The sequence below is a fragment of the Cornus florida genome, unplaced genomic scaffold, assembly GCF_030987335.1.
Source record: "Cornus florida cultivar Cherokee Brave unplaced genomic scaffold, ASM3098733v1 CherokeeBrave_3.0.0_Hap2_Chr11, whole genome shotgun sequence".
NCBI classification, from domain to species: domain Eukaryota; kingdom Viridiplantae; phylum Streptophyta; class Magnoliopsida; order Cornales; family Cornaceae; genus Cornus; species Cornus florida.
This window is the reverse complement of record NW_026775581.1, coordinates 6,608,735-6,624,783: the sequence shown is the minus strand read 5'-3', so window position 1 is coordinate 6,624,783 and position 16,049 is coordinate 6,608,735. Positions and strand designations below refer to the sequence as shown.

Genomic DNA, 16,049 nt, shown 5'->3' with positions numbered 1-16,049 from the left:
TGCATAGTAGAACCTTCATTCAGCACAGGTTCAGATATTGTACAATATTACCTTGCGCTGGGGTTGCTCTTAGGTTAAAATTAAATCTAATCCTGCATTAGACACCATAGGCCCAAATGACTTATCCGAGGTTAAATGCCATGTTTCTTGTTGCAGCCTATAACTCAACTTGCCCCTCGGCCGCGAGAAATTATTAGAGGGATTGAGGGAGAAGCTATTAAAATTTTATACTTTTTTACAAAATAAGGCAATTTCTTACAAATAAGGCAATATATACGGGAGTCGGTAAGACCACTCTTTATTCTATAGTTTGCCACTCTTCCATTTTAGCTACAAGACACAAAAGACTTGTAGGATGCGTTTAGATACATAGGATATGAGAGAAAAGAAAAGAAATGATAGTATTAGTTATGAAAGAAAAGAAAAGAAAGGATAATAATAATTTCTATTCATGTTTGGATAGATAGGAGAAAAAAGAAAAGAAAGGATAATAACCAAATTACTATCCTACCCTTTTATATAATTAAGACTTGAATAAAATAACAAATTTATATATTTATTTGTGGAGGCTAGTTTTGGTATTATTAAAATATCACTATACCACACCATTCTTTTTCTCCCTATCTTCTCAATTTTGGAGAGATAGCAAATGAGAGATAGCTATCCCTCTCTTTTCTGTCCCTATTCTATATTTTTTCTCCATTTAAGTCACCCAAACACAATTGACCCGTATCATTTCTTTTCTTTTCTCTCCCTATGCCTCCAAATCATCCCATCCAAACACACCGGTAATGAATTAATTTATTGATTATTTATAAATAATTTTCGTAGCATATGCATAAGATAAGGATTAAATAATGAACATGCATAGATGTATGAAGAATATAATATACAACTGCGGTTAATCAAAGGAGCACGACACAATGCTATGTATGTATACCGCCGTAGTGCGAACAATATACATAGCATAGCAATTTTAGTTAATTAAGCCTAATTTGGTTCAATTAATGTTTGGTAGCTCATCATCTTCGATTTCAACCTGATTGGACTCACCTGAGTGAGTTTCCTTCTTTCTGGGCTAAAGCATTGATGTTTCAAACACTGCGAGCACTCTCTGAGTTAAATTTCGACTTCAATTTGCTCATTAATAGGTTTTGCCTTCTGCTGGGAGTTGAAATAGAGGGCATTTGGGGCTGGAATATTAAGCTTTGATCTTTAGGGTTTGTGGTGGGTAAGAGTGAGAAGCTCTGATATTAGACCACAAATAAGGTAATCCCTATTTCGTATGAATTTGTTAGTTGGGTCTTTGGTTCAATTTTAATGTCTTGCCCACTTCTTACACTCCCTAAAAGTCTTGCACGGTCCTAGTCCAACTGCATTTATATGTAATGTAGATAGTGTAATAGATTAGTACCCTTGAAGTGATTTAAAGACTAGAATAGAAACCCCATCCCTCTCTTTCCTTTTTTTGCTCCTCATATCGCCACACTGGGGACATGGGGATGTAAAAACTTTGATGAGAGCTTCTCTTGAAGCAATAATGCATTGATCTAGTCGCTATTGGAGCCATAAAAGACTATCTAAATGGTTGAAAAAAAATAGAGTCTTTGTCTATAGAAATGAGTTAAGAAAGGACAGATGTATAAAACCTTTCAACCAAGATAGTGCTTTTTCAACTCTCTCAAAGTGGAATTTATTCCAAACATATATGCCATGGTTCCTTACTTTGATAGGGTACAAATATATAAATTTGATATTTTTAGATACTTTTTCAGACCTATTGCCAATAGTAAGTCGCAGTAAAAAATTTGTATCCATTTTTCATGATATTATGCATGGATGGGTTATAACTTTAAAAGACACAGAAAAAAGGGACGCATGGGTGAACTAGTCTTTCCAAAGAATTTAGAGAAAACCATCATGACTAGCTGATAGTGGCATTAGTTAAATAGATCTAATATAGTTTTCTGACTTGTGTTAAACACAAGGGCCTCCAATTTAATTACTTATACAGGAAAGGTAAAAATAGTACGAGTATAAAATTAATATCAAGATTTCCATTGTACATGACAATATTCATAGTTGTTGTGTTACTCAAATGGTAATGCATTTTACGTCTTTTAGTATGAATTTGACAGGAATGGGTGGGTTGAAATGGAGACTACCAAATGAGTAACATCAACTGAAGCCCGTTGCTGGCCTTTAAACAAGTAAATTAAGTAATCATCAAATATATTCCATGTTAATTGGTCAAAATTAATATTACATTTCATAACTGCAACTTTTTTTTTTTTTTTTTTTATAAGTAAAAATATATTAGAAAAACGTTCAAGAGGGGAACGTGCCCCTAATACAAGAAAAAAAAAGGTCTAAGGACCAACGGAATCCAAGAGATCAAAGAAATCATCAATCGAGGAACATGCACTTCCTCTTACATAAGAGAACAAAGAACGAAGAATATGAATTTTTAAAGTAGCTAAAGACGATTCTTTTCCTTCAAAGGATCTGTTATTCCTCTCACGCCATAAACACTACCAGACACAATGTGGAACAATCTTCCAATAATCCCGAGCTTGTTCTTTGACTAGATACCTTTTCCAAGCGTTAATCAATTGAGAGGAGTGCTTAGGCATTACCCAAAAAATACCAAACATGCTAAAAATAAAACTCCAACAATCAAACGCCATAGGACAATGCAAAAGAATGTGGTCCATGGATTCACTATTAGCTTTACATAAACAACACCAATTAACAATGATCTTGCCTCTCTTTCTGAAATTGTCCAAAGTCAAAATCTTCCCCAATGTGGCAGTCCAAACGAAGAATGCGATTCAAAGAGGAGCTTTAGAGCGCCTGACAGACTTCCAGGGGAACTCAGGACCAACAAAATTGGACAAATAGATTAACATAGAACGGACACTATACCGACCATGAGCTCAAGGAACCTACAAAATATCATCACACCCTCTACCACTATCCTTCTGTCTATACAATATATCTAAAAAAACACAAGCTTCCTCCATTTCCCAATCCTGAAAGGGCTGCCTAAACCGCACATCCCACGTAACTCCATTGTTATCAAGTTGATAATAATCAATCACGTAAACATGCTTACTGGCTGCAATACTATAAACCCTAGGAAAAGAGTGAGACAGCAACTGATCGTCGTACCAAAGGTCCTCCCAAAAATAAACATGTCTGCCATCACGAACTTTGAATCTAATATGTGTGGAGAATACATCCCAACCCTTCCGAAGGAATTTTCACACACCAACGCCTCCCGTAATAGTGACTGAAAGAGATGACCAGCCCCCACTCTCCTCACTAAAACGACACGAGAAAACTCTTCTCCACTGACGATGGCATTCCCTTTCAAATCTCCATAGCGACTTTCCCAAGAGAGCACGATTAAAAGGAACAATTTTTCGAATGCCTAACCCACCTAACCTCAATGGGTGGCAGACTTGATCCCAATTGACAAGATGATACTTAAACTCCTCTCCCCTTCCACCCTAGGGAAAATCCATCTGAATTTTTTCAATCCTTTCAGCAATAGAGCATGGAATTTGAAACAAAGATAAAAAAATAGGTAGGAAGGGATGAGAAGGTACTCTTAATGAGTGTGACTTTCCCCCCCTTAGATAGATACTGCTTTTTTCATCCTGCTAATCTTTTCTCATATCTATTAATCACTAGATCCTAATTCCCAACTAGAGTAGAAGAAACTCCCAAAGGCAATCCTAAGTAAGGAAGAGGAAAAGAACCAACTCCACATCCTAAAACAGCAGCTAAGGAGGAAATATCTGGAACATCCCCCACTGGGACAAGTACACTCTTTCCGACAATAATCTTTCGCCCAGAAACTGCTTGGAAGTAAGCGAGAGTGCACCTCAGATATCTGAGTTGAGAAACTTTAGCATCACAAAATACCAAAGTATCATCAGTGAATAATAAATGGGAAATCTACATCTGATGTTCAACATCTCTGCCAACTCTGAACCCCCTGGTGTAACCCAAATCTTCTGCTTTTCTCATTAACTTGCTCAAATCTTCCATGACAATGAGGAAAAGAAAAGACGATAATGGATCTCCTTGTCGCAGACCTCACAAGCTAGCAAAAAAACCCGCAGGTGAACCATTCACGAGAATGAAAAACACAACTGACGAGATACAAGTTTCAATCCATTTTATTCACCTATCACCAAACCCCATCCTCCGAAGTAGATATAGAACAAACTTCTAATTAACATGATCATAAGCTTTCTCAATATCAAGCTTACACAAAACACAAAGAACCCATTTCTTAATCTAGAGTTAACACATTCCCCAACAATAAGAACAAAATCCAAAATCTGCCTTCCACCAACAAAAGCATTCTGTGATTCTGAAATGAGACCATCCAAAACATTACTCATCCTGGAGATTAGAACCTTGGCAATAAGTTTATACAAACATCCAATTAAACTAATTGGCCAAATGTCCTTAATATCAGAAGCACCGCCCTTCTTAGGAATAAGAGTAATAAAAGATGCATTTAGAGATTTCTCAAAAGTGCCATGACAATAAAACTCTTGAAAAGTGCCCATCACCTCAGTTCACACCACCTCCCAGCTCTCCTTAAGAAAACGCAAAGTAAACCCATCTGGCCCAAGAGCTTTGTCGTCGTTACAACTAGAAAGTGCCTTAAGCACTTCCTCCTCCCTGAATGGAATCTCAAATCTATCCCTATCCAATGCAGAAACAGAATTAAATGGAAGCCTATCAAGAGTAGGTCTCAAATCCAAAGTCTCAGTGTAAAGCTGCTAATAAAAAGAAGCGATTCCTCCGCGTACATCGTCCTCCCTCCACAATTAAGAACCATTGACCCGTATACGCCATATATGGTTACATCTTCTGTGGGCATTGGCAAGTCTATGAAAGAATTTTGTATTTCGATCCCCATCTTTCAACCACAAAGCCCGAGACTTCTGGAGCCACGAAATCTCCTCCATATGAGTAATCTCAGCAAAAACCGCTTGGCAAGAGGCTCTTTTAGAGCATAAAGATTCCCCACTCTGTCCTACCTCGTCAAGACAATCAAGCTCAGTAATATCAGTAAGAACTCTATTCTTCTTCCATTCAAGATTCCCAAACACTTCTTTATTCCACCTCTTTATCTCAGTTTTAAGAAACTGAAACTTTCTAGCTAACACATAACTAGCAGAGCCTGTGAAATTCACTTTCTCCCACCAAGACTGAACCTTCCCTTGAAAGCCCTCGAATCTAAGCCACATGTTGTCAAAATGGAAAGGAGTGCGTTTAGAACTCAAGCCACTACAATAAAAAACAAGAGGCACATGATCAGATGTGACTCTAACCAACACAGCCTGAGAGACATTTGGAAAATGCTTTTCCTACGCCCCAGAAATTAGGAATCTATCCAACCGGGAAAAAGTTACCGGTTCCCTACCATTAGACCAAGTAAAGGCCGCTCCTTCCAATGGAATATCAATAAGGAAATTACTGTCAATAAATTCTGAAAACATGGTCATTTCTGAAGACCACATGCCCCCTGTGGACCTCTTAAATGGGGACCTAATAGAATTAAAATCCCCACCTAAGCACCAAGGCAATGACTATAAATCATTCATATAACAAAGCTCTTCCCATATGACTGGTTTATCACTATCAGTAACAGGCCTATAAACACCAAAAAATACCCACCTGAAATTGTCTTCCTTTATCTGAAACATACAAGACACAGAGAAAATACCCTTCCAACAATTCAGACTTGACAACCATCTTCGATCCCACATGAGTAGAATACCACCTGAAGTGCTTGTTGCATTTAACACTTCCCAGTCCATAAACCTACCTGCCCAATGACTCTTAACAATCTCAACAGTAATATCAGCCATCTTAGTTTCCTGTAAACAGACAACATAAGCACTCCACTTCCTCAAAGCTCTCTTGACAACTCTTCTTATTTTCAGATCATTAAGACCACGAACATTCCATGTTATAAGTCGTAGCTTCATTAAGAACCAAAAACAATCAATTCTCCTCCTCCTCCCCATTTACCACTTCTGGTTCTTCCCCTTTCTTTGGTCGTCCCATTCTTCTCATCATAATTAACACAAGAAATCAGATTCTTCACTTCCTGTTCACCTTTCCTATGTAAATTTCTGGCTTTTACTTCTTTTGTGTCACGATTTGGTTCAGTACTACCATTTCCTGCAACAATTTTGTGAAGAATAGACAAGGTTTGTTCCTCATAACCTTCTGTAGAGACACCCAAAGCTTCGCTTATTGCTCCAATATTCTCAATAACCCATTCCATACCCAGATCATTGGTTGTCTCCAAACAATAAGGCACACAACTGCCAAAGGTTCCATTAAATCCACTTCATTATGATCAAAGTCTGTCCTAAAAATAGAACAGTGCTGCTAAGAAGGAACATCAACCACTCTTAACTGCAAATTCCTCTCTGTTTCCAAAGCATCAACTTCTTTGGATGGGGTTGGCAAAGTCTCCTCATGCTCAGATGATAAATTGCTCAAACCTTCAACCGCAGCAAAGAGCCGAAGCTCTTTAAGCAAAGCTACAGTTGAGTCATTATTCAATTTGAAGTGTAGATCTTTCCTAACGTAAACTATCACTCCATTGAAAAAACCCATACTCCCAGTTGTGACCTTTGAGACATCTAACTCTGACCTATCACGCCATAAACTTGAAGTCCCAAAATACTTCTCTGTTGTTTCGATACATCCTCTACATCATTCATGTTACTTATCTATCTACCCGAAGAAGAAAAAGAGGTAGAGAAAGCATTTAGAGAAAGATCAGAACATAAACCTGGAGAAGAAGTGTGAGATCGTGCAACCCATTTTTGTTTTTCAGTCCGAGTCCACCGAGCATGGTGACTGACGTTCATCATTCTCCTCTCGGGTTTCAACAAATAAGTTGAAGGCTTAGCATGGGCTTGTGAATTTTTAGGGCCAGATTCAGTATTCGGAAAAGAGATAAATAACGAATTAGGCCCTTTTTGTACCCTTATATTAGGCCCAAACCTAATAAGCCCAACTTGAAGCTGCCCACTTTGACCAAATCTAAGTGGCCTTTTCTGTACCCATCGATTAGGCCTAGAACCCAAATTTGTTATTTTGTGTTTAGGCTGAATGAGCCCAAGATTGAAACCAGGCCCAGTCCTTCTGGCCTGTCTTGACATCTTATGGACCAACACTCTGCCTTTCTCAGACCAAAATAAATCCTCCCCTACCTTATCATCAAAAGATAAGGATAAAGCCGAATCTGAAGGTTCATCCCGTCGGTCACCACGTGTACACCAGCGCTACTTATCAACAATGCGTTTGGCCGGCGCGTGAAACTCACTTTGTCGTCTACCTCCAATAAACATCACTGCTTGCTGAATTTCGCGATCCTTCAGCCACTGCTGAATTTCTAGAATCCCTTATTTTCCTTTACTAAGAATCTTATTCCATTTCTATTCCGATATAAGATGAGATCCATCACTGTTTTCAAGGCTCTCCATTGAAGGAATAAGCTCCAGCGAAATTTCTTCCCAAATTGCGACCTTGTAGCAGAAAGTGTCATTATTAATAAACACAAACTTCGGGCAATCACGACCAGATCGCACTGTTATCCGATTGCTTTCAGCATCCCTAGTCTCATCCGCATCAGATCTGACATACCCACCGCAAAGCTCTTCCACTTCGACGAACAAAACATGACACCAGAGATGCAATGGGAGACCAAACAATCGGATCCGCTTAAGACCTTGATCACTGAGAATGCCACAACATCTAACACGAAAGGACCACACGTTAATCCTCAAAGTTACAGAACCCCACTGTCATCGCCCTTCTTTCAACACACGTTTGGCCTCTGCCTGAGAAGGAAATCGAAAAATAAGCAGTGAGTCGGATAACGGTGATACCCCTACTCCACAAGTCGTATTCCAAGCCCGTGATGCCCATTCCTTCACACGATCATAACTCCCCACTTCCTTGTCGAATCTTCCGACCAAATAAGAGGAGAGAACAGACTTCCTTCCTTCGACGGACTCCCAGTCAATGTACAATGACGGTCCTCGGTGAGGAACTGCCGATTTCACTTCCCCACCAAGCAAGATCTTTGGTAGTCTTGCAATTTTTAGAAAGGATTTCATCCCAATCAACACAAAGCACAAATTCTCACAAATCGCCCCTAGTGTAAGGACCCGGTATTTTTCCTCCTTTTTCCTTTTTCAACGATTTTCTTTTTTCGCCTTTTTTTTTCTTATTTTGTCTTTTCCCTATTTTGTCTTTTTCTTGTTTATCATTTTTCCTTGCATAACCACACATTTTGTACTCGGATTTGATTCCAGTTTTGCATGCATTCATGATATTTGATTTTCATAACCTTTGTATTTTTACTTTTGTAGAAAGTACATTCTAGTTGCTTACTTTTTCATAAAGGGCGTGGATGCATACTTTTTTGTAATTATTCTTTATTTTTGGGGTTTTAGTGTAATTATGTAAAATAATTATTTTTCGTCTTAGGGACCATTTTGTAATTTAATTTGTAAGATATTTTCAAAAAGGACATTTTCGTAATTTTTGAAAAATGTGACAAGTGTCACATTCTCATGGAGCCACTTGTTGGCATTGGGGTGGAGTGACTTGGGAGCATTATCTCTTGACATTTGGAGGGTGGAGATTCACCCATTTGTTGGCCTAAGATTGGAGCACTTGTTGGCTTAGATGGTTGACAAGTGTAGGCTTAGGATTAAGCTTAGGAAGGAGCCTTGGATTTGTGACAAGTGTAGGCACCAAAATAAGTCTTGCATTGTGTGTGTGAGAGAGGTAGTGTAAGAACACATAGTGAGTGGAGGAATACTAGATCCTCCACTCACCATTTTCACTTTATCCCTTTCATTTGCACTTGTTCTCTAAAAACCCTAACCTAGCCACCATTGAAGGAAAAGCTTGGCTTAGAGCTTTGACCTCACTTTTGGCCTCCTTCCATTCACCCTAGACTTAAAATCTCGAAACACAAAAGTTTCCCCTCACTCTCCTCTTCATTAACCCTAAACTTGTTTTCTATTTCGAGCTTGGTAGCTTGGATTATAGAGATTCAATTCTCTATTGAGGTAGGGGTGGTAGTATGTTTATATTTTAAGTGTTTTAAAATCCTTTGGGGTTTAATATATATTGTATATATGCTTTTAGAATTGTAGTATTGCATACTATAGGAAATCCTTATGATTGACTTAGGATTCATTGATTAAACATGTATATTGTGTATGTATCTTGAGTAGGATTATTAATGTTGTATAGAGCTCTTATTGATTTGAATTACTATACTATTTTGATATCAATCCTATATTCTAGTGAATTACTATTGGTAATTGTAATTATTTTAGGCACTTAATACTATAATGTTGTAATCTAGTATATAAAGCTTATTGTTGAGGGATGGTTTAAATTGATAAGTTGGTGATATTGTTTTACACAATATATCATGATGAATACTTGTTATTTATTATGCCATTCTAGACTTGGAAGCCCTAAGACATGGTTTATGTGGTTTCAAAATATTTGTGCATGGAAGGTGATATATATGCCTTAATAATTATGTATGAGTTTTGAACTTGTTATATTTTGGATTATCTTGGGACATTGTTGTTACGAGTGATATGGCTAGAGTTTGGCTCTAGTGCGGGAGGTATGAGTTCTCCCCATTTATAATGCGCACTTAGGGTGGTATTCCCAGCGGGTTAATGCCCGGAATAACCATTTAGGTCTTGGCTTTATCTAAGATTTGATGTCCAAGTATTCCACTAATTGATTTCGTATTCTTTTCCCAAGTTGACAACCAATGTTTAATTGTGACTTGTGATTTGGTTATTGGCGAATTAATGTTGTTAAGTACATTGATATTGTTTCATTAGCTTAAGGTGATCCCTTAGAATACCTTGAACATAGACGTTAAGTGGAATGCTCCCTTGTATTCGTCTATATTGGTCTTGCAATGATATTAAAATTTTAGGGTATACGCATATGCTTCTTCCTACGAGAACTTGATTACTCACCCTAGTGGTTTGGGTTATTTTTCAGGTAAGGAGACTATGTTCTTGGATGCTTATCATCCTTAGAGGCTAATGAGCAATTTGGAATACTTTTGTATATTGACATGCAAGTGTTTAGCATGCTTTATTTTTTTTTATGTTATATTTTTGCATACCATGGATGTATGGTATTTTAAAAGCTAATGCAGCTTTCTTAATGCATAATGACACCTAAGTACTTACTTTTGATATTACAAGTATGGATGTAATGAGGCCAATGGCTAAGCATGTTCATTTTAGTACTTGTATTCATTTAGTATCAACTTTTGCTTCAAAAAGACATTTTAGCCAACTTTGGTGGTTTGACATGTGAATTTCTCATAATTAGCATGTATGAGGCCATGAGCCATTGTTTTACATTCAATATTCCATATAAAGCTTGTTGACATGTTCACCTACTCAAATCTTATTGAAAATCACATTTAAACTTTCATTTTTAATCCATCACATGAGGGGATTTGAAGCATGGGTTGAACCTTTACACACTTGGCATATAGCAGGTCTTACAACAGGTTTTTGAGGTGTTTTGGTTAACCGATACTCCATTTTGGTCGACCGATGGCTTTTGGTAGCTTCATTGCACAGTATTTCATCAATTCCAGTAGCCATTTTTACTGTTCAGGACCATTTTGGTCTACCGATGGCCCATTTCGGTCGACCGATCGTTCAATTTGGTCTACCGAACCAAAGAATCCTTAAAAATGGGATTTCAGCAAAGTTTTTGTCCAGTTCAGTAGATCGAAACTCTATTTCGGTCGACCGAAATAGCTTGTTTGCATGCAGCTCCTCTGTTGTGTTTCAGCACTGAAGTTTTAACTTCAAAAGGGCATAACTCCTTCATTTCTAACCCAAATGGGGTGATTCTTGAGCCTAAATTCATGGATTTTGAGTCAGCTTTCCAATGGTACCAATTACATTCTCAGATTCTAATCATAGTAGGAGTTATTAATTTTGTAGTGAGGTAGTGTCAGTTTTCGCTTAAACCGGGAAAAGGGCATTTTGTGGGATTCTTGTCCAAAGTTCCTAGAACCTCTTGGAATGTTGTAAGATGATTGAATTAGGTTGTATTTGCCCTGTTTGACTTGTTTAGAGTCAATTATCTCTTCTCAATTGTGAATTGACCTTTTTGCCCTTAATTGACTGATCTAGGCTGTTTTGACTCTCGTTTGCCCATTCGCTTTTCTTTAACTTCCGTGACCTCATGGAATGTCACATTGTTCTCTTAGAAATGATTTATATCTCAAAGGACTATGGTTTCATCTTTTGTTTCCGCATTTCAGATCCGTTATCGGATCAATTTTCGGGTCATCACTGACGCACCGGGTTGAAAAACTTGGGTCGTCACACCTAGTGTGGTGAAATCGCATATAGTGATGTCCTAAAAACCAAAATATGTTGTTATACATTTTATAACTGCAACTTGAAAAAATAATATTTCTAAAATTACATCTAATTGCAGCTGTAATAATAAGTTACTGAATTTTATCCATATTTCAAAATTTGTAACCTTCCTCCTAGAGTGAGCAGCGAGAATTACAAGGTGCGAAGATGGGAACTGGTGGATAGACTTGCAGTTTGATTTTTATTTTGACAAAAGTTTTATTTTACAACAATCCTCAAGTTGTTTATATCTTATTAGATTAAATTATATTGATTCAATCATCCAGTTGTGCAGTTTGTGGCGTACCATTTTTTTTTCTACCTATAGTTACAAATTCGATCTGTTTCATCACTAATTTCTGCCCAGACCTTAGTTGGTGGGTTTCCAAAGAGATATAACAGTTCCTGTAAAAATTCGAAGATGGCAGGAACTGCTGTTGAATTTCTGTTGGCATACTTGGCGCATTCACTCTTTCTTGTACTTCGTCTCTGAACATAATCCATCACTTGCACAGGATATGTCATTCACTAATCAAACCTTTAACATTCTTAGTTTTGGATTTATCCGCCATCTGTATCTCCTATTTTCCTAATTTGATAGTTTAACCTGTTTTCTTATGATACTTGGCACTTTAGGGTAAACACTTGAGTCTCCCATTAAATTTATCCAACCTTTGGAACCTAGAAACCCTTATTCTAACACAAGGGTCAGGAGACCTTATACCACCTGTGGTATGGAGGATGGTAATTTTGAGGCATCTATGTCTTGGAGGAGAAAATTATATTACAGCAACACCGTCGACGTTGTTTGGCTATCCCACCCTATTGGATAACCTACAAACCATCTCACAGTAGAACCTTCAGTGTTTTGTGAGAATACCTTGGCAAGGACTCCCAATCTTTGAAAGCTGGTATTTTGTGGACATTTTGGATCTGCCAGTTGTTTTTGGTTTCCTTATTTAGACTTATTAAAGTATCTTGAAACATTGACATTGTTAACTAGGTATGTTCCTAACTACCACGTGTACAATCTCTGAAGGGTTAAGTTTCCCCCAAATGTTAGGAGGCTGATTTTATCAAACACTACTTTGGAGTGGAAGGAAATGTCAATTCTTGTGATGTTACCCAACCTTGAGGTTCTCAAATTAGAATTGCAAGCCTGTATTGGACCACGATGGGATATAAGTGATGATGGGTTTCGCCAACTCAAATTCCTCAAATTTCATTGCATGAATATTAAGTAATGGAACGCATCCGGAAATCATTTTCCAAGCCTTCAACATTTAGTGCTGCATAGGTGTCAACAACTTAAGGAGATCCCATTTGATTTAGGGGACATATCTACACTACAGATAATTGAAGCAAGTTGCTGTACTGATTTTGCCGTAAACTCTGCCAAGCAAATTCGGGAAGACCAAAAGAGTGAAGGAAATGATTCCCTGAAGATCCTTATGTTTAAATTTCTGGATTAGGGGCTCAAAGGTGGTTCTTCGCATGAAATTTCAGTAAATACATGTGTTTGGCTCCTAAAAACCTGGGTTCCACTTTTCAGGTGACTGGAAAGTAGGGGTGGATGTCGGCATGCTAGGAACTGCTGTCGTTCCAAAGTGGATATCCGAACGACTATCTAGTAGGAGATTGCAAGTAGACTGCAAGGATCAGGTGATTGAATGAAGGACTGGAATTACCACCTTCAAAGGTTCTTTTTGCCTTGAATAAGGACTTTTGGACTGAACTATGGCTAGTGGAAAGGAAAGTTGTATTGAAAGTGCAGGACTTCAAAGTAAAGTGCTGGAAAGTAAGAATAATAAGTGCGGGACTTAAATTAAACATATTGAAAGTGCATTACATGAATGTAAAGAGATATGAAATGTAGTAATTGAAGTGCTATTTTTGCTGTGTGATTTGAACAGGGTTTGCAAGGATAGCATAAGTGCTCTATTTATGGAGCTTTCCATGCATGTAGTAGCTTGATATGGCAGCTTCAACAGCTTCCACGTGGCCAAATCTCGGACTGCCATGTGTCCCATGATCTTTCAACCTTCTTTAAATGTTGTCAAGTGTAAAACAATGTTCTCCCATGTTCTCCCATGACTTATAACTGATAGATAGTGGACTTGGTGGTTGAATACATGCTTGCAAGCCTTCTCCCACGTTCTGGAACTACCCAAATGGAAAGGCTGTAGTTACAGCAGCAGTTGAGAACTTCCACCTTGAAGGTCCAGATCTTGCCACGTGTCCCATGTCTTCCTTAGTCTTCTCATAGTGTTGACACTTATAAGAACATGTTCTCCCATGATTTATAACTGATAGATAGTGGACTTTGGCGGTTGAATGCATGTTTGTAGGCCTTATCCCATATTTTGTAACTGCCCTGATGGAAAGGCAGCAGTTCCAGCAGCAGTTGAGAAATTCTATCTGGAAGGTCCAGATCATGCCATGTCTCCCATGTCTTCCTTAGTCTTCTCATAGTGTTAACACATGTAAAAACATGTTCTCCTATGATTTATAGCTGATAGATAGTGGACTTTGGTGGTTGAATGCATGTTTGTAGGCCTTATCCCACATTTTGTAACTGCCCAGATGGAAAGGCAGCAATTCCAGCAGTTGCAGCAACAGTTGAGAAATTCTATCTAGAAGGTCCAGATCATGCCACGTGTCCCACATTTTCCTCATCTTTCTTTGGTAAATGCATCATGTTTTTAGCCCACTTTGTTGATTTTTAGCAACCTCTTCACCTAAATAAGGCAAGTGGTTGCATTATTGTTGGAGTGACTCCTACAAATAAGGAGATATTATAGGAGTGGGGGAGTTATCATTCTTGATGACTAGGTCAAAGGTACACATGACTTTCCAGATGTTTGACACGTGTCCCCTTGGAAAGTCCACGTCCTTCCAACTATAGATCTTGTACCAAATGGCTTCATTTGATGAAGCCACATGTTGCTTCATGATTGCACTTCTACATATCGCCTTTCTAATGGGATTGGCCACGACAAACCTTTCCAGTCGAAAAATATTTATGGTGTAAACAACATGAATTCATCAAATGATGCTTGTTTATATTTTTTAAATAACTTTAACATTTCTGTTAATTAAACTCTAATAGTGTAGTAATAACTGTTTAGTACTTTTAGTTACGATAAAAAACTGACATTTTAATTCCTCATTTACCTTTTGGGAAATGGGACAAATGGCACATGGTATTTTTAAAAGATAGTTTAAAATATCTAGCCAAAAGAAAGAACAAACTTGGTCCTTTTTTTCCCCCCTCCAATAATAAACTGAACAATTGAATTAGCAAAACATAGTAAATTCTGTTAAATTATAGGCCAGATACGAAGAATTATTGAACACAAAAATAGGGGATCCAAATAGGAGCTGAAAACTGAGTCCAAAAATTATGGTATTATTTTGTAATAATAGTCTTCACGTCCAAAATGATGTTCTCAATATTTTCAGGTGAATGAAGAAAAAGATGAGCTAGTGTCTCAATTTTCTGGATGCCGTGTTGGAATTTCTCTTTATGTATTATTAGTCTTTGCCTTGTTGCAGTTGTATGAGATAATTGACATTTTTGGCATAAAAAATCATGACTTACCACAAATAGTGGGAGTGACTTACCTACCAATATATATATATATATGTAGATATTTTGTTCTGACTTGTTGAATCACTTGCTTTGAAATTAAGTTCTTCATCCATGTCCAATCCATATTATGGAAGCCAATAATATCTGGCTATAGATTAGTTTACCTAGAAAAATTTAACTGTTAATATAGAGTGTATGGAACCTTGAGTGCGTGTTAATTAATTCAATGACTCCGATAACCACCATATACAAATCAACTATTGATATAGAGGGTATGGAACCTTGAGTGCGTGTTAATTAATCCAATGACTCCGATAACCACCATATACAAATTTATTAAATTTTAATGTTTAGTACAAAGATACCACCAAAGGCTGTAGTCTAGTGGTACTTCCTCACCTTTCAAAGTAGAAGGTCGAGGGTTCAAGTCCCCATACTTAAGAAGTGTAGACACAATAAATGGTAACGTTGTGCATCTTTTCTCAGGGTCTTATGTCCTTGATCTTCTTTCTGATGAGGAATCCAAACTTATTTGGAGAGAGAACTTACAAGGATCAATGTTAGTTACATATATCTTGGAGTTTCAGGGATTTGGGCAAATCTTGACAATTGCCAAATGGTGCATTGGTGACTTTCATTCGTTAGCATTCCCTATATCTTTGATTAACTATTGTACTAGTTTGGCATACCTTACCAAAAATATCTTTAGTAGATGAGGTGTGAATGCTCCTCTAATTTGGTTTGCACCGGAAACATTTGTTAATTTGACATGTATTGGCTTCTATATGTAGTTTTTAGAATTCTTTCTTCTAAGAGCATATAACTTTTCCTTCACTGGCCTTTTGAGGGTCAAGTGGTTTCTTAAGAATTTATAGTGTTCTTTTCTTTTTCTTTTTTTTTTTTCTTTTTTTTTTTCTTTTTTTCTTTTTCCTTTTTTAAAGTTAATGTATTTTATTTTGTATTGTGAC

General features: G+C 37.4%; 1 protein-coding gene across 1 annotated transcript; it reads right to left on the bottom strand.

Moving 5' to 3' along the window:
* Positions 1-3,699: 3,699 nt before the first annotated feature.
* On the bottom strand, positions 3,700-4,586 carry LOC132280812 (uncharacterized). Its single transcript, XM_059782568.1, has 3 exons — positions 4,196-4,586; positions 3,968-4,049; positions 3,700-3,898 (listed from the first exon to the last, which is right to left on the bottom strand). The coding sequence occupies exons 1-3, from the start codon at positions 4,584-4,586 to the stop codon at positions 3,700-3,702; spliced, it is 672 nt and encodes a 223-aa protein (XP_059638551.1).
* Positions 4,587-16,049: the final 11,463 nt, after the last annotated feature.

What these genes read in the sequence shown, in the direction of transcription:
- LOC132280812 (XM_059782568.1), bottom strand. Translation starts at nt 4,586, where the DNA reads ATGGGCACTTTTCAAGAGTTTTATTGTCATGGCACTTTTGAGAAATCT. An exon ending in AGGATGGGGTTTGGTGATAG is followed by an intron (nt 4,050 to 4,195) that starts GTGAATAAAATG and finishes TTGTCATGGAAG; the next exon opens with ATTTGAGCAAGTTAATGAGA. An exon ending in AGAGATGTTGAACATCAGAT is followed by an intron (nt 3,899 to 3,967) that starts GTAGATTTCCCA and finishes TTCTCAACTCAG; the next exon opens with ATATCTGAGGTGCACTCTCG.